General features: G+C 46.8%; 1 protein-coding gene across 2 annotated transcripts; it reads left to right on the top strand.

The window, feature by feature from the left end:
• Nucleotides 1–3,197: 3,197 nt before the first annotated feature.
• Nucleotides 3,198–22,969, top strand: NELFCD (negative elongation factor complex member C/D). 2 transcript variants are annotated; one of them, XM_049869185.1, is made up of 15 exons: nucleotides 3,198–3,298; nucleotides 14,249–14,364; nucleotides 14,615–14,724; nucleotides 15,511–15,620; nucleotides 17,240–17,347; nucleotides 17,841–17,993; nucleotides 18,102–18,232; nucleotides 19,050–19,215; nucleotides 19,682–19,816; nucleotides 20,245–20,384; nucleotides 21,143–21,257; nucleotides 21,622–21,717; nucleotides 21,807–21,947; nucleotides 22,290–22,419; nucleotides 22,511–22,969. In XM_049869185.1, exons 1-15 carry the CDS (start codon nucleotides 3,239–3,241, stop codon nucleotides 22,543–22,545), a joined length of 1,746 nt encoding a protein of 581 aa, XP_049725142.1. In that variant the 5' UTR covers nucleotides 3,198–3,238; the 3' UTR covers nucleotides 22,546–22,969. The 2 variants fall into 2 exon arrangements, with proteins under 2 accessions (XP_049725142.1, XP_049725141.1); XM_049869184.1 differs by having other exon boundaries at nucleotides 14,246–14,364.
• Nucleotides 22,970–23,001: the final 32 nt, after the last annotated feature.

The following is a 23,001-nucleotide window of genomic DNA, read 5'->3' as shown; positions in this document are numbered from 1 at the left end:
CAGAGAAAGTCCACGAGAGCCAAAATATGACCTTGAGTATATCCCACCTGAATTTAGAGACCGTCTGAAGAACAGATTTGACGTGTTGAACACTAGGGACCGAAGACCAGATGAGCTGTGGAATGACATCAAGCACATCATACATGAAGAAAGCAAGAGGTTGCTGAAAAGACAGGAAAGAAAGAAAAGACCAAGATGGATGGCAGAGGAGACTCTGAAACTTGCTCACGAACGTTCAGCAGCTAAAAAGCAAAAGGAAGAAACGATGAAGTAAAAGAACTGAACAGAAGATTTCAAAGGGTGGCTCGAGAAGACAAAGTAAGTATTATACTGACACGCACAAAGAGCTGGAGATAGAAAACCAAAAGGGAAGAAGTTCGGCGTTTCTCAAGCTGAAAGAACTGAAGAAAAAATTCAAGCCTTGAGTTGCAATAGCGAAGGATTCTACAGGGAAAATATTAAATGACACAAGAAGTATCAAGAGAAGTTGGAAGGAATACACAGAGTCACAATACCAAAAAGAATTAGTCGGTGTTCAACCATTTCAAAAGGTTGCATATGATCAGGAACTGAAGTGAGAGAGCTGAGTGCCTGTGCGCAGGAGGCTTTCCGGCAGAGTGGGGTGCCTCCGGGCACTTACTGGTGGAGCTACTAAGCTTTGGAACACTTGCCCCAGCAGAGCAGATGTGGGTGTGAGGCCCAAAGAGCGGAGAAGCCAAGAAACCAGGAAACAGAAGCTCAAGAGACAAGGAACACAAGAAGCTGAGCTGTCTCAGTCTCAAAAGGTATGGCCATGACCTCAGGGGTTTCAAAGGGTGGAGCCATGGCCTCCGGTGTTTCTAAGGGTGGAGTTGCCACTCAGATGGACTAGGAGAATGGTGTGCCTAAAGCCGGGGCAGCAGAGTTGCTGTCCCAGTGTGCCTGGAAGGCAGAGCTGAAGCACAGGGCCAAGAGGCCTCCACTCAGAATCCAGAGACTGTGGCCAATACCTAGAGGCTGGAGGGCAGGGTTATTGTGTAAATTGTGTCAGAGAACGGAGGATTACTTTCAAAGCTTTGAGGGCTAATGTAATGTGTTCTGCTGACTTGCTTGGTGCTTGTTATCCCTTCTTTCCTCCAGTTTCTCCCATTTGTAATAGAAATGTCTAGCTTGTTCCTTGTATTTTGGAAGCAGATGATTTGTATTCCAGATTTTACAGATGAAGATGAATTTTCAGATTTTCGACTTGGAACTAAGACTTTTGCTATGATATGAGATGAGTATGTTTTGCATGCTGCAAGAATGTGATTTTTGGGGGACCTCCAGGAGGAATGTCATAGATTATGTGCCCCTCCCCCCACCCAAATCTGTGTATCAACTTGGTTAGGTCATGTGTGGTTGTTCTCCATTTTGTGATTGTAATTTTATGTTGAGAGGATTAAGGTGGGATTGTAACACCACCCTTACTCAGGTCACCTCCCTGATCCAAGGTAAAGGGAGTTTCCCCGGGCTGGGGCCTGCACCACCTTTTATCTTTCAGGACATAAAAGGAAAGGGAAGCAAGCAGTGAGTTGGGGACCTCATACCACCAAGAAAGCAGCACCAGGAGCAGAGCATATCCTTTGGACCTGGGGTCCCTGTGCCTGAAAATCTCCTCTACCATGGGAAGATTGAGGACAAGGACGTTCCTCCAGAGCCGACAGAGAAAGAAAGCCTCCCCCAGGAGGTGACACCTTGAATTTGGACTTTTAACCAACTTCACTGTGAGAGAATAAATTTCTCTTTGTTAAAGCCATCCACTTATGGTATTTCTGTTATGGCAGCACTAGACTAAGACACATACTTTGGACATGTTGTCAGGAGGGATCAGTCCCTGGAGAAGGACATCATGCTTAGTAAAGTACAGGGTCAGCAGAAAAGAGGAAGACCCTCAATGAGGTGGATTGACACAGGGGCTGCAACAATGGGCTCAAGCAAAACGATTGTAAGGATGGCACAGGACCGGGGAGTGTTTCGTTCTGTTGTACATACGATCACTGAGTCGGAACCGACTTGACGGCACCTAACAGCAACAACAGGGTGTCACAGACGGTTAAGCGCTCCACTACTAACCTATAGATTGGTGGTGTGAACCCACTCAGTGAAGGCCTCATGATCTGCTTCCCTAAATATAGTCACAGAGTAGAACTGCGCCATAGGGTTTTCTAGGCTGTAAGCTTTATGGGAGCAAATCACCAGGTCTTCTTCCCTTGGAGCAGCTGGCTGGGTTTGAACTGCCAAGCTTTCAGTTAGCAGCAGAGGGCTTAGCCACTGCGTCACCAAGGCCCCTCCTATAAAGCTTACAGCCAAGAAAACTTTATGGAGCTTTCTACTCTTTCTGACACATGGGATCCACTCCAGGGCCAAATGGCTTGGTTTTTTTTTTTTTTTTTAGGCCCTTTTGCCTTGTAGGCCTTTCTTCCATTATAAAAAAAACTGTATTTTATGACTTGTTGATATCCTCATACCAATTATATTTACACAGTCTATGGTAGATTATTATATTACTCGTTTTTTCTTCCGATTTTATAAAAAATTAAAATATTTTCGTGGGCTCTACACGTGACAGGAAGAGCCCTCGCAGCTCTTGCCTACCCAGAAAAGTCAGCAATTTGAACCAACCAACGGTTCCACAGGAGAAAGACCTAGCGATCTGCCTAGATTACAGCCTAGGAAACCGTATGGGGCAGTTCTACTCTGTCCTATAGGGTCCCTATGAGTCGGAATTGACTCCCCTGCAATGGATTTTGATACTGGAAGGATAATGGCCCTGCGCTTGCTGTCCCTAGTAGTCAGACGACAAAACTGCCGTTGCAAGGGTCAAAACCAAAAAACCAAACCCGTTGCTGTCGAGGACACATAGGACTGGCCAAAGGCGCAGTGAAGAAGGGGCAGAGCTGGGAGTGAACCCACGCCAGACTGAGCTTAGTTCTAAACTTCTACTGGAGCCAAAGTTCCTGGAACCCCGTCAGGTTCCATTCGGACGTCCCCTTATCCCGTGCCCCGCCCCAAGCCAGCCTGAGCACGTGGAGCCACAAGTGACCGGTAGCCCTAGGTCCGGACGGAAGCTCACTGACCCCACCCCCTCCGCCTAGAGCCTGGCGCGCGGCTGCGGTGGGCGGGGACGCAGGCCGCGCTTGCGCAGTCCGTCCGCCCCGCGCGCGCGCATGCGCCGTGCTCGCTCGCGAAGAGGGTGGCGGGGGCCGCGCCGGGAGCCATCATGGATGAGGACTACTTCGGAAACGCGGCCGAGTGGGGCGACGAGGCGGACGGCGGCCAGGTGAGGGGGGGCACCCCCCGACGAGGACTTCCGGTCTCCGTCGCCGGCGGGTCGGCCCGCGTGCTCACCGAGTGGTTCAAGCACAACCTGCCCCGCCCGGGAGACCGCGGCCCCGACCACACCCCCTACTCACACCCCCTCCGGCCGAATTGGTCCGGCTGCCCCCCGCACGCCGCTGTCCGCCCAAGGGCCCTTCGTTCCCTCACTTTACTATAGGGATGGGGGACCAAATGGGACCCACCCTGGCTTGCCGAGGAGGCCCGGGAGGTCCCTGACCGTTGGTGCCTCAGTTTCCCGCGCCCGGTGAGGGTCTGGGTCTCTGACTGGAGAGGTGCTGGTTACTCATGGGGACATGACCTGACCTATTGACCACTCACCTGGGGCCCGCGCACTTCTAGCCCCCAAGGCGGCTAGGCTACAAACTCCGGACGGTTAGGCTGGGAGCTGCACGGAACCAAACCCGTTGCCGTCGAGTGGATTCCGACTCATAGCGACCCTAAAGGACGGAGTGGAGGTGCTCCATAGGGTTTCCAAAGTGTGGCTGGTGGATCTGAACTGCTGACCTTTGGGTTCGCAGCCTAGCATGCCGCTCTTAACCACTGTACCACCAGGGTCTCCAGAACCGCAGAGGTTCTTAAAATAATTTACTCTTTCAGAAAACTCCAAGTCAGCATCATGTGGGAAAAGTAGAGCTTTGGGCACTCTTGGAGCCCTGGTGGTGCAGTGGTTAAAAGCTTGGCTGGATACCAAAAGGTTGGCAGTTCGAATCCACCAGCCGCTCCGTGGAAACCCTCTAGGGCAGTTTTATTCTGTCCTGTAGGGTTGCTATGAGTGAGCATCGACTCCACGGCAACGGCTTTGGGTACTTTTACATGTGTGTTACTGTTTGTGAACTATAAGCTTTTCAGGGTTTGGGGCAGATTTAATTTATACTTTGGGCTAAATGGCTTTGAAAGGCTCTTCCAGCAGTGGCCTTCCAGGGTTTGGTGTGAGAACAGGGCAGCAACCGGTCTGCTCTTCCCTGAATATGTTGTTGGGTGCCCTCCAGTAGATTCCACTCATACACTCATAGTGGCCCCGGATGATAAAGTAGAGCCAGGCCGTGGGGTTTTCTAGACTATAATTTTTACGGGAGCAGATCACCAGGTATTATCTTCCTCAGAGCCACTGAGTGGGTTCGAACCACTAACCTTTTGGTTAGCAGCCAAATGCTTAACCATTGTGCCACCAGGGTCACCATCCCCTGAAGATAGGGGTTGGAAAGCATACAGCCTTATTCTAATGGTAAGACTCAGCTGAGTTCCATGTGTCAAGCTTCTTGGGCCCCTCACTTAGAGACGGTGATCCAGTCAGTCTGGAATGGAGCCTGGGAATTTGCCTTGTTCACATGAGTTTAAGATTAGTTACCTTTGGGAAATACAGGTAGTCCCTGACTTATGATGTACTCAAGTTAGGACCGTGCATCTTGTCATGAGTAATACGTACTACATACAGTGTTGCTGCATGTAATTTGGTGATGTCATTTTCATGCCAACCCCCAAAGACAAAGATTGGATTTATAAAGATACTGATAAAAGGCAATGATAATTTTTTTAAAAATAAAATATTCAATTTATGTCAGAACCGACTTATGATAGAGCCATTGGACCAGAACCCCATCATAAATTGGGGACTACCTGTACTGGGCTAATACGTTGAAGGAAGAAAGGATGAAATGGGGTTCACCTCATTGAAAGGGGATGGTGGTGAGAAGAGGGCACCACAGCCAAGGTACAAAGATAGAGGTGTATTTCTGGAACTGAAAAGTCCTGTGTGGTTAGTTGCCTTGTGGAGGCAGTGGCATGAGGTACGGTAGGGAACAGGTTCTGAAGGACCCCTGAAAGCTGCTGAAAAATGACATGTTGGAAAGTTAAGGGCAGGGGCGACACAAGTGGATTTGCATGTTGGATTGTTGTGCAGTGTTGGAGGATTACAGTGGTGTGGGTAAAGAGTCAGAGTTAGCTCATTGCGAGCCTGTGCTAGGTGCTTTCATGCATTATCTCACTCCACCCTCAAGTTTGGAGTTGGGTGTCACTTTGCACATTTTGTAAATGATGACAGTGAGGCACAAAGACTTGGTTATCTGCCCAAGGTCCCAGAACTCGTAAATAGGGGAGTGGGGCTCCAAACCCAGATCCTCTGTCTCCATTGCCACTTTTAACCCACTGCTGACCACCGAGATGGTCCAAATGAGAGAAACTTAGGGTCTTAGTGCTGGATTGGTGTTTGGGATATCCTGTTCAAAATATCATAGTACTTGTCACATTGAGCCTTTGGGTCATAGAATGTTAGAACTGGGGTATGTCTTTAGGGTCATCTAGTCCAAAACCCAGAAAACCAAACCTGTTGTCGTGGAGTTGATTCCGACTCATAGCGACCCTATAGGACAGAGTAAAACTGCCCTGTAGGATTTCCAAGGAGTGGCTGGTGGATTCAAATAGATGACCTTTTGACTAGCAGCTGGGCTCTTAACCACTGCACCACCAGGGCAGCAATGCCCTCATTTTAAAGACTGAACAGACAAGTTAGTTGCCCTAGCTTACCCAAGTGGGAATGGCAGAGCCAGGTCTGGGCCCCACTGGTGGAGAACTTTAATCATGATTCTAATTTGGCTCAGTGATCCTAGTGGGCTGTCATTGATGAGAGGGATGGCCCAGATGTTCAGTTCACGTTCATTCTAACCGTGACTGCTTGGAGGAGCAAGAGAGTGTCAGGGGAGGTGACAGAGAAGGAGTGGCATGATCTGGATTTTGAAAGATAGTGATAGATCAGTCGTGTGTCAAATTCTGTGCAGTTGACTCCATGTTAGATGGCTTCTTGGAGGCAGGAAGATGTATAAAGAGACTACTGTGAAGTTAAGCTCAGAAACCAAGAGCTACTGAAATGCAAGTAATTCAGTCTGGCTGCAGGTTGCGTATGGGGAGCAGCAAGAATGACACTGGACCGGTGAACAGTGGGAAGGACAAGGGTAAAGAGCTAGGATTTTTTTTTTTCCTGAGGGAGATAGGAAACTTTAAGCAGGAAGAGTGGCATCAGATTTGTGGCTTCTGAAGATAACTGTGGCATCACCATGAAAGAAGATTGAAAGGAAGGCTGGAGGCCCTAGGGCACGGTTGCTACTGCTGCAGAAATGCAGAAGATGATCTGTGGAGGCAAATTTGGAGAAGGGGCCAAAGTGCGTGGATGTGTGGGAAGGAGAACTGATGGGTGTTCGTGACAAGATGTGGGGTGGGGAGAGGGAAGAACTAAGGACGGCGCCCAGGTTTCTGATTTGGAGTAGCAGGTATACGATGGGCTCCTTTACTGAAATAGGGACTCTAGGAAGAAGATCTGTTTTCAGGGACTAGATGATGTTGGTTTTGGATCTAATGAGTTTGGGGTACTAGCAGAACATTCAAATGGAATTGAGAACAGACTGTTGAGTATTTGATTCTGGAGCTTAGGAGAGAGACCTGGGGTAAATTCTAGGTTTATGAGCGGAGGGGGGGTGACATGACCCAAGAGAAGATGTGGTAATAGCAGCCGGAGAGTACAGACACGGAAGGATGAGCCTCTGGGTGAAGCCTCGCTCAAGGCTTCCCACCAGTGTGGTCTGGGAAGAGACTCCCAGTCTCCCCTTGAAGACATCATGTGCCATCTGCTCCCAAAGCACTACTTTCAGAATGTTAGTCTAGACCAGGAGCAGGCAAGCTTTTCTGAAAAGGACCAGAGTGTAAATATCTTAAGCCGTGCAGGTCTCTGTGGCAACTGCTCTTACTCTGCCATAGTAAAGGGGAAGCAGACGTTGTCACTGTTGTTGTTAGGCGCTTTCAAGTTGGTTTCGATTCACAGTGGCCCTGTGTACAACAGAACAAAACACTGCCAGGTCCTGCACCGTTTTCAGTCGCTGCAATGTTTGAGGCCATTGTTACAGCTGCTGTGTCAGTCCGTCTTGTTGAGGGTCTTCTTTTTTGCTGACTCTCCCAAGCATGATGTCCTCCTCCAGCCTCTGGTCCCTGCTGATAACATGTTTAAAATACATGAGACAAAGTCATACCATCCTTGCTCCTAAGGAGCATCCTGGCTGTACTTCTTCCAAGACCGATTTGTTCATCCTTCGAGTAGTCCTTTTATATTCATTGTTCCCTTTATTGGTGTATAGGAATCCAGCTGATTTTCGTATGCCCCTATCTTTTATCTTATATCCTGCTCCTCTGCTGAATCTGTTTGTTATGGAGTCTTTGGGGTTTCTATGTATAGTATCATTTCATCTGCAAATAGGGACAGTTTTATTTTTTCATTACCATTTGGGTGCCGGTTATTTCTTTTCCTTGCCCTGTTGCTCTAGCTAGGACTTCCAGCACAGTGTTCAATAGGAGTGGTGGCAAAGGGCACCCTTGTCTTGTTCCTGTTCTCAAAGGGAATGTTTTCAGCCTCTCTCCATTAAGAGCGATGTTTGCAGTTGGCTTTATATAGATGCCCTTTATTATGTGGAGTAATTTCCCTTCTGTACCTATTTTATTGAGAGTTTTTACCAGGAATGGGTATTGGACTTTGTCGAATACCTTTTCTGCATCGATTGAGATGATCATGTGGTTCTTTTGTTTTATTTATGTGGCGGATTATGTTGGTTTTCTAATGTTGAATCATCCTTGCATACCTGGTATGAATCCCACTTAGTCGTGGTGTATTATTCTTTTGATAAGATGCTGAATTCTGTTGGCTAGAATTTTGTTGAGAATTTTTGCATCTATATTCATGAGAGATACTGGTCTGTAATTTCTTTTTTTGTGGTGTCTTTGCCTGGTTTTGGCATCAGGGTTATGCTGGCTTCATAGAATGAATTTGGAAGTATCCCTTCCCTTTCTGTGTTCTGAAATAGTTTGAGTAATACTGGTGTAAGCTCTTTTCTGAATGTTTGATAGAATTCTCCAGTGAAGCCATCTGGGCCAGGGCTTTTTTTTGTTGTTGTTGGAATCTTTTTTTTTTTTTAATTACCTTTTTAATCTCTTCTTCTGTTACGGTCAGATTTTCAACTTCAGTTTGTGTTAGTTTGGGTAGGTAATGTGTTTCTAGAAATTTGTCCGTTTCCTCTAGGTTTTCAAATTTGTTGGAGTATAGTTTTTCATAGTACTGTGTTATGATCCTTTTTATTTCAGTTGGGCCTATTGTAATGTCCCCCATTTCATTTCTTATTTGGGTTATTTGCATCCTCTCCTGTTTTTCTTTTGTCAATTTGACCAGTGGTTTGTCGATTTTGTTGATACTTTCAGAGAACCAACTTTTGGTTTTGTTGATTCTTTCTATTGTTTTTCTAGTCTCTGTTTCATTTATTTCTGTTCTTATCTTTATTAGTTCCTTTCTTCTGATAGCTATGGGCTTCTTTTGCTGTTCTCTTTCTATTTGTTCCAGTTGTGTAGCTAATGTTTGGATTTTGTTCCTTCTTTTTTGATGTGTGCATCTCTTGCTATGTATAAATTGACCTCTGAGTACTGCCTTTGCTGTGTCCCAAAGGTTTTTGGTATCATGTGTTTTCATTCTTGTTTGAGTCTAGGAAATCTTTTTATTCCGTCTTTGATTTCTTGTATTACCCAATGATTTTTAAGCAGGGTGTTGTTCAATTTCCATGTATTCGATTTTTGTTCCCTTGCTCTTTCTGTTGTTTAGTTTCTACTTTGATGGCATTGTGATCAGAGCATATACTTTGTATTATCTCAGTGTTTTGGATTTTCATGAAGGTTGCTTTGTGGCCTAAGGATGTGGACTGTTCAGGAGAATGTTCCATGTGCATTGGACAAGAATGTATACTTTGCACCTGTTGGGTGGAGTGTTCTGCATATGTCTGTGAGGTCAAGTTGGCTGATTGTGGCCCTTAGATCTTCTGTATCTTTGTTGAGTTCATTTCTAGATGTTATGCCCTTTACGGAGAGCAGTGTGTTGAAGTCTCCAGCTGTTTTTGTGGAGCGGTCAGTTTCTCTCTTCAGTGCTGTCAGAGTTTGTTTTCTGTATTCTGGAGCCCTGTCATTGGGTGCGTAGATGTTTATTATGGTTGGGTCTTCATGATGAATTGTCCCTTTAATCATTGTATAATGCTCTTCTTTGTCTTTCGTAGTGGATTTTGTTTTAAAGTTTATTTTATCTGAGATTCGTGTTGCCACTCCTGCCCTTTTTTCTATTTGCTTAATATATTTTTTCCATCCTTTGATTTTTAATAAATTTATCTTTGTTTATAAGGTGTGTCTCTTGTAGACAGTATGTTGATGAGTCCTGTTTTTTAAATCCATTGTATTACTCTGTCTTATGGTGGACGCATTTAGGCTGTTTGCATTCAGTGTAATTATTGATAGTTGTGAGTCTGTTGCTGTCGTTTTGTAGTGCCTTTTTTTTTTTTTAATGTGGTGCTAACGTTTTCTTTGTTCCTCTTATTCTCCTGTGCTGAATTCCTTTTGTTTGTGGGTTTTTTTCCGTCATTTCTTTAGTTTTTGTAGATTTTGTGTTTAGTGGGACTTTGTTTTTCTTTATTTTGGTAAGTAGGTTTAATTTTCTTTGTGGTTACTTGAAATTTACCCTTATTTTTCAAAGTTTGAACCAGTTTTTTATTACTTGGTATCGCCTTGACTTCCTCTCCATTTGAAAGTTCTCTACCTACACTGTTTATTCCCTCTCTTATTGTTCTCACATTGTTGTCATTTACAGATTAACTTCTCTGGTTTTCTGTTGTAAATCTTTTAGTTTTGTTTTATCTTTGAGAGTTCATTACCTAGGTTGCTATCTGTCTGATGCGGTCTTGTGTCCTAGATTCAAGCTGTCGTCTGATGTCATTGGCTCTCTAACCAAAGAACTCCGTTTAATAATTCTTGTAAGTTTGTTTTGTTTTTTTCATATTCCCTTAATTTCTGCTTATCTGGAAATGACCTAATTTCACCATCATACTTGAACAAGTTTTGCAGGATACATCATTCTTGGTCGGCAGTTTTTTTCTTTCAAGGTTTTGTATATGTCATTCCATTGCCTTCTTGCCTGCGTGGTTTCTACGGAGTAAACAGAGCTTAGTCTTATTGTTTCCCTTCTGTATGTGACTTTTCATTTTTCTTGAGCTGCTCTGAGGATTCTTTCTTTGTCTTTGGTTTTAGCGAGTATGATTATGATATGCCTTGGTGATTTTCTTTTGGGGTCTCTCCTATATGGGGTTCATTGAGCTTCCTCCATGGTCAGCTTTTTATCTTTCATGATATTAGGGAGGTTTTCTGTCAGCAATCTTTCAGTGATCCTCTCTGTGGTTTCTGTTTTCTCCCCCTGTTCTGGAACTCCGAACACTTGTAAATTTTAGCTTTTGATTGTATCCCACATTGTTCTCAAGGTTTCTTCATTCTTTTCTGATTTTTCCTCAAAGTGATATCCAAGGGTTTATCTTCGATTTCACTTATCCTGTCTTTTATTGTTTACTGCTCCTAAAACCTTCTGTGACACTGTCCATTTCTGAACTCTTGTTGTTTATCTTTGGGATTTCTAATTGCTGTTTTTATATGATTTCTAATTGTGAGTTTATTTTGACATTTTGTTTCTGTATTATTTTCCTGAATTCTTCCGTTGTTTTGTTTGTCTTTTCCATGATTTTGTCTGTATTTTCTATGATTCTATTTTTTCTTCATTTTTGTCTGTGTTTTCCTTCATCTCTTGTATCCCCTCGAATATTAGACGTTTGAATTCCTTATCAGGTAGTTCCAGTGCCGTTTGTTCTACTGGAAGGCCATCTAGTGTTTTATTTTGGATGCCTACTGGAACCGTCCTATCCTGTTTTTTCATATGTTTCAGTACTGTCTGCTGTCTTCGGGACGTTCGTTATTTTCTTTCTTTATTGATTGTAGATTTGTTTCATCCTGCTCTTTTTGTTTTATTTGGTTATGTCTGAGCAGATGGGCTGGGCATTTGTTTTTACCTCATCTGTGTGTACAGTGCTTCTCACCACCTTGTCCAATGGGCAGGGCCAGTCGCTCAGCTATGGTGCAGCAGGGCAGGTCCAGTGGACGGGGAGGGTTTGGGATAGGTTGTTTGCAGCATGTACTGGGAACAATAGGGTGGGGCCTGGGGCCAGTGCGGGGCAGGTTCTGGTAGACTGTGCCTGTGCTGCTCTGGGATGTGATGCTCAGTGGACGGTGCAGATAGGCAGGAGGGAGTGGGAAGGATGTGATGTGTGGAGCTAAGTGGGTGTGAGAAAGAAGGTACAGAGAAACAAGAAACCAAGAAAAAAAAGATGACAGGTGGTTGGGAAAAAGGAAGACAGAGACAAGGAACTGAGGGGGAAAAAAATGCCCCCAGGGAACCCACTGGGAGTGAGTCCCCAGCCGAGTGGCGCTGCACAGCCCATCAAGGAGCAGAGATAGCACATGGCGCCCGGTGTTCAGAAGGGTAGGAAGGAAGGTAGAGAGAGACAAGAAACGGAGAAACAAAGAAAAACCAAAAAGAAAAGAAATGCCCCCAGGGAGCCCACGGGTGTGGCAGTGCGGACCAGGGAAGTGGCTCCTCAGCCAGGTGGTGCTACGCAGGCTGTCAAGAAGGGGAGGAGATGGCACGTGGAGCCAGGTGTTTGAGAGAAAGGGAAGGAAGGAGGTGGGAGACAGAGATAAGAAGCCAAAAAAAAAAAGGCAACAAAAAAAAATGGCACTGAAGGATCTGAGTGTCTCCCCAGCTGAATGACCATGACCTGCTGGAAAGCATCAGAGGCCAAGCAGGGGAAAGAAGGGTAGGAGGTGAGAAAGTGTGTATCCCTGGTTACCGGGTGCTCTGTCTCCCTCTGGAATCTCTGTGAAGCTGCCTTCCTATACTCTCTGTCTGCCATTCTTGGTGGCTGAGGGGTTCCAGGATGTCAAATCCGTGCTGCGTTAGCTGATAAGGGACCTGCAGTTCCTATCTCTCCTCACTCTCTGTTCTCTGTCAGTTTCTTATTCCATTTGGTGCTTGGTTGAGTTCTTTATCCTTAGGTTTCCAGGATTGATGTTTGTCTCTGTTTTACATAGTTTTTTGGGTCCTTGCTGTGGAGGGACAGTGTGGTGCTTCTGTCTGTAGTGCCATGTTGGCTCTGCCCCCCAATCCATTCAGTATTCTTTGCCAACACCATAGTTCGGTCTTCCTTATTCATTGTCCAGCTTTTGCATGCATATGAGGTGGTTGAAAACACCATTGCTTGGGCCAGGTGCACCTTAGTCCTCAACGTGACATCTTTGCTTTTTAACACTTCAAAGAGGTCTTTTGCAGCAGATTTGCCCAGTGCAGTGTGTCGTTTGATTCCTTGTCTACTCCTTCCGTGGGTGTTGGTTGTGAATGTAAGTAAAATGAAATCCTCGACATGTTCGATCTTTTCTCCGTTCATCATGATGTTGCTTATTGGGCCAGCTGTGACGATTTAGACACTAGTAAGAGAATGGTTTTTTGTTGTTGTTGTTGTTTTTAAGAGAATGGATGTGGCTGTGTTCCAGTAAAACTTTATTTACAAAAACTGGGGGTAGGGCTGGATTTGACCCTAGGCCGTAGTTTGCTGATCCCTGGCCCAGCTCTTAACTCCATTCTACTAGAGTAAGTCAGGTTTCTCTTACTAGCGTGTGAACTTTTTGGACAGACAAAGCTGTCTCATAGAGTTTTCTTGTGTTTCCTGGGGTGCTTGGTACAGAGCAGGTGCTCAAAAAGCATCTGCTTGTTAGAATGCCAGCATCAGAGCCGGACAGAACCTGGTGGATTTATAGATGAAGAAGCCTACCTGGCCCTTAGGTTCGGGGACTCGCCTAAGATTATTCAGTTGCCTATAAGCAGATTGGGACAAGAATCAGCCAGGCATGCTGAGTCAAGGCAAGCCAGCGATGTTTTGCTTTCTGATAATAAACTTATGGCTGTGCCTTCAAGAATCACTTTGTAAGAATTTGATTACACATTGCTGTAATGTTAGTCCATTCTGACTCATAGTGACCCTATAGGACCCTATGGGACAGAGTAGAACTGCCCCATGGGGTTTCCAAGGCTGTAATCGTTACAGAAGCAGACTGCCACGTCTTTTTCCCATAGAGTGGCTGGTGGGTTCGAACTGCTGACCTTCCAGTTGGCAGCTGAGTGCTTAACCACTGCACCACCAAGGCTCCTTAAGAAGTTGATTAGAAAGTGTTAAAGTACATGTCTGAAATAATAGTAATGAGAACAATAGCTAACGTCTTTTGAGCTCTTACAAAATGTCATAGTATGCATAACACTGCCAAAATTTAGCTCACAGACTCCTCACAGCAGCCTAAAGGGAGTAGGTACTGTTGTTATGTGTTTGTTTAGCAGAGGAGGGAATGGATGTACAGAGAGGGAATGGATGCTGCTCCCAGCTTGCCCACTTGGAGTAATTCCAGAGGTATTTTCTTAGCCACTCAGTCTTTGCTCTGCCCACTTCATGAGATTGTTGTGAAAGACAGATAAGTAACGTGTGTGGAATACTTTAGGAACAGTGTTACACAGATTGAAGGTAAGATTAAGGACCCCTGGTGGCACAATGGAAACCCTGGTAGCGTAGTGGTTAAGGCTATGGCTGCTAACCAAAAGGTCAGCAGTTCGAATCTGCCAGGCGCCCCTTGGAAACCCTGTGGGGCAGTTCCGCCCTGTCCTGTAGGGTCGCTATGAGTCAGAATTGACTCGACAGCAGTGGGTTTTGGTTTGGTGGCACTGGCTGCTAACCAAAAGGTTGGTGGTTCGAACACACACTAGTGGCTCTGCTGGAGTAAAGACCTGGCAATCTGCTCCCTTAAAGATTATAGCCTAGGAAACCCTAAGGGGCAGTTCTCTGGCCTATAGGGTCGCTATGAGTCAGGATTAAATCTACAGCAGGAAACAACAGCAAGGTGAGGTTATTACATGATATTTATATTAACAAGAAATTGCATGGCTCATGGCATTTCCCAGCAGCAGGATGACGACTATGGAGAAGGAGAAGACGATGCAGAGGTGCAGCAGGAATGCCTGCATAAATTCTCTACCCGAGATTATATCATGGAACCTTCCATTTTTAACACTCTCAAGAGGTATGCGGGTATGCTTGTTTGTATTGGGAGGAAGGTCAGGGGGACGATTTAGGGAAAACTTTGTAACAGAGCCAGAAGAGAATATGTAAAAATAAAAGTAATGTGATATTGGGGTGCAGGGCATCTAGGGGATTCTCCCCTTTAAAAACCTTAAGCACCCACCTGTCTCCCTCCCTGTCCCTCTTGTCAGCCAGCTTCATGCCCACCTGTGTTCACTGCAGTTTAATAGCTGCTCTCTTACTTTCTCTAGGTATTTTCAGGCAGGAGGGTCTCCAGAGAATGTTATCCAGCTCCTATCAGAGAACTACACCGCTGTGGCCCAGACAGTGAACCTGCTGGCCGAGTGGCTCATCCAGACAGGTGCTGGGGGGCCCCGCCCTCACTTGTCCCCCTTCCCACTTTTTAATAGACTGTTGGATCTTCGTAATGCTGATAAATTGGGAAGGCCTTCTCTGTTTCCCTGCTGTGTAAGACTTGTATACGTAGAGACTGAATTTCTTACCTGTCTTCCTTTGTCTGCTTGATTCTTATCTTGATTCAATAATTGAGGTTTAGAGAGCGCCTGCAAACTGATTCTCATTGAGCTGTTTTCCGTGATGTTGGAGAATTACAGGATTAGACAGTGGATGTTCAGTATGTCATTCTCAAGCAGTAAATGATGGATAGTTTAGGACCTGGGTACAATTATGGCTTTGACCTAATATGATCAAAGTAGAGCCTTACTGTAAAGCCACTGAGCAGGTACAGATGACATCACCGAGGCAAGGACTGCCTGGAAATGAGCCGGTTCACTGCTTTGCAAAACTGTCACACTTACTAGATACGAGGGGGCCGCTCCTGGCTGGCCTCTTCTCACCGCCTCTCTATGGGGGATATTTTTCCACCCTGTCACCTGCCTGTTTGGACCATTTGTCCTTAGCGAGATTTGAAGATGGCACTGTCTTTTCTGTGTAGACAAGGGTAGAGCATCCTGGGTCTTATCACTGAGGATAATGCGTACACATTCCCTTTTGTAAGCACTGCAAAGGCCTAAACAGAGGCAATGTTGTGACACTTGATTCACATACACAATTGTGACCCTTTTTCTGGAACAATGTGTGGAGTTGCGAGATGGCCGTTTTCCGTCTTGTTTGTACTTCCTCTCAGGTGTTGAGCCAGTGCAGGTTCAGGAGACTGTGGAAAATCACTTGAAGAGTTTACTCATCAAACATTTCGACCCCCGCAAAGCAGACTCTATTTTTACTGAAGAAGGCGAGGTGAGGAAAACCTTTACTTTTTCTAGTGCTAGTTCCTAGGTGTGGCGTGTTACATAGGTAATGGATGGCGTGGTACTGCCAGCAGGGTGGGAGACAGAAGCTGAACCTGGTCGGATTGGCCCTTCCCTCACGGTGGTCAGGAAGTGAGAGGCCCGCATGCAGAGGTGGGCTGGAGGAGCAGCAGGGTCACTGTCCTGTCTCCTGCTGACTTGAGGGTACGGGCTCAGTGAGGGTCATTCTGAGAAGCAGGTGTAAGATGGGCAAGAGGTTATTGAGGAGACACCTGTGAGGGCAAGTGGGGAGGGGCTGGCAGAGGCCAGAGTTGCTTTCAGACAGTGCTGCAGGTCTGTCCCAGGAAGGCGATGGGAGGGAAGGAAGGTGGGTGGGTGGAAAAGGTCTTAGATGCAGTGCAGTCCTAGGACAGGTGAGCAGGGCAGTGGGGGTCTTCACGTCACAGCCGCCCATCTCAGGACTCCGCGTCTCAGAGGAATAGGCCTGCCTTTCAGAGGAACAGGCCTGCCTCAGTGTCCCTGCTGTGCTCGGTCAGTGGCAGGGAGCAGCCCATGGAAGCCTGGCCTTGGCAGAGGTGGGACAGCGGGTTCAGAGTGCTGCCCTGGTCCAGTCACACGGTGGGGGGTTGAGAGAGATGTTTTCATCACTGTCACGTGTGTTGATGGGAAAATCACCTGCACTATTTGAATTACCCTTTTCTCATGGAATATGTGTCCGGTTACCTCTGTGAACAACAGCGTCCTTTGCCATGAGACCAGAACTGGATGGTCCCTAGCTACCATTACTGACCGTTTTGATCAAAGATTCTATAGAAGATCAAAATGGGGAAATTATAGAACAGAATTTCAGAGTCTTATGGAATCCAGACTTTCTGGAGCCATGGGGGCTGGATGAACCCCTGAAACGATTGTTCTAAGGTAATCTCTAAACCTTAAACCAAAAATATCCCCTGAAGTCTTCTTAAAACCATACAAAATTTAGCTTAATTAGTGAAAAAAGGCTGCCTCTAGCATTGTGCTCTTTTAAGAATTATCTATATGGGATTAAATTGACAACAAGAACTGGAAAAATAGGAAGCTTAGCGGGCAATGAGCTTATGTTATTGGGTGAGGAACAATTTGGAAAAGGAGAGAGAATGGTTGCGCAATTTGAAGAATGTAATCATTGGTCACAGAATTGTACACGTAGGAATTGTTGAATTGGTGTATGTTCTGCTGTGTATATTTTCAACAACAAATAAATTTAAAAAATTAAAAAATTACCCTTTTCTCTTTGGCCAAGGGCGTACAGCTGGTTGTGGGTGAGCTCTCTGTGTGTGGTGTGCCCCCACTGTGTGCAGGCTACTTGGGACTCTGGAATACTCCTAGAAGCATCTCTCAGTCCCACTTGTGTTGAGTCAGATCTTCTGAAAGCTGTGAGGGGCGTTCAGGCACTCTAGCTCTGCCACTCAGCTAACTTGCAGCCATGACCAGCTCTGGGGTCTCCAGGGACAGAGCTGGAGGCTCCTGGGGGGCCCTTCCACCTGCCATATCCGCTGGTTGTTGATACAATGTTGTCTTCAGCTCAGCAAAGCCAGGGCTCTGCTCTTACTGTGTGTTTGTTGGCAGACCCCAGCATGGCTTGAGCAGATGATCGCACACACCACGTGGAGAGATCTCTTCTACAAGCTGGCAGAAGCCCATCCCGACTGTTTGATGCTCAACTTCACGGTGAAGGTGGGACACACGCTGGGCTTGGAGAAGAGATGACAGTGTTTGTGAGCAAGGGTGATTTTTGGTTGGTTGGTGTTTTTTCCTTTGAAGTATATTTGCATCTTGGTAACAGTCTTCACCACTTATCTTTGGAAGCCTTAAATTTGAGAAAGGCAAGGCATAGAATTTGTGCCTGTGTTTTTGGCTCAACGTTGACTGTGCTTTAGGATTTGGCAGGTACGTAGCGACGGAGGGATTTGTGTTCTGAGAGGACCCTTTGAAGAGTGCCAGGTCTGGCCCCTCCATCTCACACAGGAAGAAACCAAGAGAGGAATGGCTAGACCGGGTCACTCGTCCATTGAGTGGGAACCAGGCTCAGAATAAAAGCTTTGAGGCCCCTGGAGCGGTACTTGCTGGCTCTCCCTCACCGCAAACACTGATGATAGGCCAGCTTTCTGTGGACTCTGTGGTCCCTGCACATTGGCGCTTTGTCTGACTTCTTCTCTCTGGGCCGTAGCTCATTTCTGATGCAGGATACCAAGGGGAGATCACCAGCGTGTCCACAGCTTGCCAGCAGTTAGAAGTGTTTTCCAGGGTGCTCCGTACCTCTCTAGCTACAATTTTAGATGGAGGAGAAGAAAACCTGGAAAAAAATCTCCCTGAGTTTGCTGTGAGTTCTTTACCTTCCATGAGGAAGCTGGTTGGGAGATGCTGTCTTGTCTTTGCCTGTCAGCGCTGCCACGGGGCGACCCAAAGCCTCTCTCCCTGTGTTTTTCAGAAGATGGTGTGTCACGGGGAGCACACCTACCTGTTTGCCCAGGCCATGATGTCCGTGCTGGCCCAGGAGGAGCAGGGCGGCTCAGCCGTGCGCAGGATCGCCCAGGAGGTCCAGCGCTTTGCCCAGGAGAAGTAAGAGTGGCGCTTCTGCCCACCTGTCCCTCCCTTGTGCTCCCCAAGGAGCTCCCCACTGCCCAAACGTCTGGGGCCTCCTGTGCTGACAAGGGAAGTGGACTTCCTTTTATCCAGTAGATCTGGGAGAGTCGGGCTAATTTTAAATACTTGTGGAGAGCTTGCTCGTTAGCGTGTTGCTTTGGTGAACCTTTTGTTAGGGTGCTCGATTATTCTTCAGTTCATTGGATTCAGGAATCTCTAGTTTCATATAGGGATTCATCAATAGGAAATAACAACAGTTCTTAAATAATTATTCAGTAATCTGATATATTGTGGTTCAAACCTTACAGAACAAAATTAGCTCTTGGTAGTTTTGTTTTCTAATCCTGTTGTTGTTGGGTGCCGTTAAGTTGATTCCCACTCATAGTGACTCCATCTGACAGTAGAACTGCCCCATACGCTTTCCTAGGCTGTAGTCTTTACAGGAGCGTATCGCTAGGTCTTTCTCCCTCGGGGCCATGGGGTGGTTTGAACTGCTAACTTTCAGTTAGCCGCTGAGCGCTTAACCGTTGTGTCACCAGGACTCCTTTTTCTACTACTAATGGAGTCTTAAGTTATTTAAAAAGTGTGTGGTTCCTTCGATCAAGTCTGCAAGCTCTGTTTGAATCGTTCTTTCCCAGTTGGCCCTAAATGTTGTTTTACGGGTCAGCTAGTCAGTATACCAGCAGGCGACAGAAACACAAACAACAAACGGACCTTGGCAATTCAAGTACAAAGTACAGAAAAGAAAAGGGAAAATTTCCTTCATTCGTAACGGTGTCTGTGACCATCTCAGGGGCCACGACGCGAGTCAGATCACACTGGCCTTAGGCACGGCCGCTTCCTACCCCCGTGCGTGCCAGGCTCTGGGAGCAATGCTGTCCAAAGGTGCCCTGAACCCTGCCGACATCACGGTCCTGTTCAAGATGTTTACAAGCATGGACCCACCTCCTGTGGAGCTAGTAAGTTGTCTCTCTCTCTCTCTCTGTCTTTATTGTGGAAAGTGCCATTACTGTTCAGTGATGTTAATCGTGTCCACCACATTGTTCAGCCATCACCATGAGCTGCTCCTGAGTTTTTCCATCACCCTTAATAGAAGCTCAGTGCCCCCTAAGTATCCTGTCTTCCTTCCCCCAAGTTGTTCCTCATTTTAATAAATGATAACAATTGTTATCGCTGGAAGGCTTGTTTTGGAACATCCACGCTTCTCTAGTTCTCTCTGTCACTGAGTGCAGTTCCTGTTAAAACGCTGCTGTTGTTTCCTGGCTACCTCCCCATCACACTCTCAGCCCTCAGCCATGTTTGAGCACCTGCTGTTTACAGAGCACTACCAAGGCCGTCCGTCCGTCTGTTGTTCATAAGTGCACATGGACTCACCTGCCGTCTCTGTCCCAGATCCCTTTAAAGGAGCCGTTTGTGTCTCTGCAGATCCGGGTGCCAGCCTTCCTGGACCTGTTCATGCAGTCACTATTTAAACCTGGGGCCAGGATCAACCAGGACCACAAACACAAGTACATCCACATACTGGCCTATGCAGCAAGCGTGGTGGAGACCTGGAAGAAGGTACGAGTGGTGTGGAGAGTTCCGGGACTTTCAGGGAGATAAATGTCCTGCTCTGCTTTGGTGGTATATGGGAATTTGGGCTGCAAGAAATCTTGAGACGATCTAGTGTTATTTCTGTTGTTTGTTCATGGAATAGTCAAAGTGCTAAACATCTTAAGGAAAATGTGTGCAGTATCTCTAATACTTCTGCAAACTGTAATGTGAAGTGTGACTAAAGAAATGAACCGATTTTGTAAGCCACAGCCAAACACCCATCTTACTGGGTGCTCATTCCTATACCCTGTGGGACTGTGACGTTTGACCATTCAGTTAACTCCTAGCATCAGAGGCAGGGAGGTGGGTTTGCAGAGAGAGGGGCCAATCCCCAATAACTGGATTGTAGGGTCTGCTCTGCCTGGGTTGTCCGTCGACTTCTGTGTGTGTTTCAGAACAAGCGAGTCAGCATCAATAAAGATGAGCTGAAGTCAACATCGAAAGCTGTTGAAACTGTTCATAACTTATGTTGCAATGAGAACAAAGGGGCCTCTGAACTGGTGGCAGAGCTGAGCACACTGTATCAGTGTATCCGGTGAGCAGAGGACACCCTTATCCTTTGGGGAGAAGGTGGCTTGAATTTTCATAGTGAAAGCTCAAAAAAAAAAAAAAAACTAAAGCTTCAGAGATACTTACTCCTTTTACTTGGTTTTTACATTTCAAAAGTATGTAGAGAACTGTGAACAGTTTTAGCAGCATGAGTAATTTTCAGGTGTTTACTTGCTAGAAGGACATTCAGTAAACCCTCACAAATTGGACTCAGTAAGTAAAAGGAAGACCAGCCAGAGTTAGGAAGATTAATTCGAAGAAAGAGGATTGTTCATAGTAAAAGTTCGACCAACAAAGCACTGCTGAGCTAGGATGACTTGTGACGCTTCCAGTTATGTCTGTAGGCGTTCCCCAGAAACGCCGAAGCACGTCCTCTCAGCTGTCTGAACCTTCCTCCTATTTATTTATACTCTGGACCGAGAAAATAAAGGTAAACTTCAGCCGGGTCCCCCAGGTCAGCTGCGTGTGTCGCATTAATCTGTTCCTTTCAAGCCGATGAAGTGGTTGCAGGTGAACAGAGAGTTGAATTCAGGTTCTTGCACCGCACGGTTGAGGGAACACGCATGTCATCTGACTCTCCCCTGGTTGGCTCCCCACTGGAAAGCCAGAGCGAAGAGTGAATTGTCAGAGCAGCTTGGGGGCGTGTGTTTGTGTCATACCCTTCCTACCCCTCAGGGCTTTTCTAGCATGTGTTGGTGTTTAAGTATTTGTTTAAAGGAAGCATTCTCCCTGGTTCACGTGTAGGTTTCCTGTGGTGGCAATGGGTGTCCTGAAGTGGGTAGATTGGACCGTCTCAGAACCACGGTACTTTCAGCTGCAGACTGACCACACCCCAGTCCACCTGGCATTACTGGATGAGGTAGGCGCGGTGGAGGGGCACTCCCACTGCCGGTGTATCTGTGCTGTGCTTTTCAGCCTGGTACTGCAGTGTCGTCATTCTGTGACTCAGAAGATGTCCTCTGCAAAGCTAGTCATTTCCATCCTAAATGAGGATTTTCCTCTTAAAGAACTAGTTTCACTGAGTCTGTAGGTGTCTCATTGTTTACTGAGTGTTACTGCAAGGATAAGGAATGGCCTGGAGGCTGACCAGTCCCGGGCTGGGGTGGCAGGGCCATCCTTGTCAGCAGTGGTGGCGGTAACAGTGACAGCTGCTCTCTGCACTGAGTTGAGCGTGGGCCCATAGTGCGGCCACCTGCTCAGGGAGGCTTCCGGCCTGTTTGCAGATCAGCACCTGCCACCAGCTCCTGCACCCCCAGGTCCTGCAGCTACTGGTCAAGCTCTTTGAGACCGAGCACTCGCAGCTGGATGTGATGGAGCAGGTGAGCCGGTGACTGCTGGGGCTTCTCGTGGGGACTGAGACGGGAGGCAGGGTCCCCTTCTAACAGGCTCCCCTGCCCCACGCCTATAGTTGGAGTTGAAGAAGACCCTGCTGGACAGGATGGTTCACCTGCTGAGTCGAGGCTATGTACTTCCTGTGGTCAGTTACATCCGAAAGTGCCTGGAGAAGCTGGACACTGACATTTCCCTCATTCGTTATTTTGTCACTGAGGTCAGCAGTACACCATCTGTCTCATGCTTTGTACCATTTACCCTGGTGCTGCTCTTTAGGCTGTGATTTCGCGTCTAACAGAGTTGTGCTTTCCGATAACCATGGGGACAACAATGAGACCCATTTACCCAGCACCCCCACCTCCCGGAAGCTGTAGCACGTGCTTTTACCTACATTGCCACCCTGGGGTCTTAATGCTCGAGGCTGGTATTGCCACCAGGACAGCCAGAGAAAGGCAGGCGGGTGATATCCTCCCCAGCGGCTGCCATCTCCTCAGTGTGTCTGTGCGGTGCCTGCACGTCCTGCTGAGGAAAAGGAGCAGCCCAGCGCTTTCCCTCCTAGGTGCTGGATGTCATCGCCCCCCCGTACACCTCTGACTTTGTGCAGCTCTTCCTCCCCATCCTGGAGAACGACAGCATTGCAGGCACCATTAAAACGGAAGGCGAGCACGACCCTGTCACGGAATTCATTGGTGAGGTGGCATGAGTGTGCCTTCACTGCAATACGAAATGCCGTTTGTACCTCCTGTTTCCAACCCAGTGACTGTTTCCCTTCTGTTAAAGCTCACTGCAAATCTAACTTCATCATGGTGAACTGAGAGCAGCCGCCAGAGCTGAAGCAGAACCTTCCAGAACATCTGCGGAAAAACCCTTCCGAGAAACTTGTTTGGAGTGGCTGGATCAGCACCTTGGAAATGGACCCTGGTGGGAGGGAAACGGCTGTCAAGGATGCCCCCTTCTCGGCTGCGCACCCAGTGCCGGCCCTTCACCCTGTTAGCAGTGTCATTTCCCTGGTGTGCTGGGTTCTTGTTCCTCTCGGGATGACTCCATTCTTGGGTCCGGGGAGGGGAGGAGCTCAGAAACCGAGATACTGATTGCTTCACTTGTGAGAACAGGTGTCAAAATGAACTGTCTTCAAAGCTGACTTTTAAATTTTCTCAAAGGAAGCAAATTAGTGAATTGATATTTTATTGAAATTGCTGTTGGTAAATTAAAGCAAATTTTTAAAAAACAGCCTTTCTGCTGGGTTGAAAGGCGTCAATTCTGCTGTTAAC

The sequence above is a fragment of the Elephas maximus genome, chromosome 25, assembly GCF_024166365.1.
Source record: "Elephas maximus indicus isolate mEleMax1 chromosome 25, mEleMax1 primary haplotype, whole genome shotgun sequence".
Classification (NCBI taxonomy): Eukaryota; Metazoa; Chordata; class Mammalia; order Proboscidea; family Elephantidae; genus Elephas; species Elephas maximus.
The sequence above is the reverse complement of the archived record's forward strand: the minus strand, read 5'-3'. Positions and strand labels throughout refer to the sequence as shown.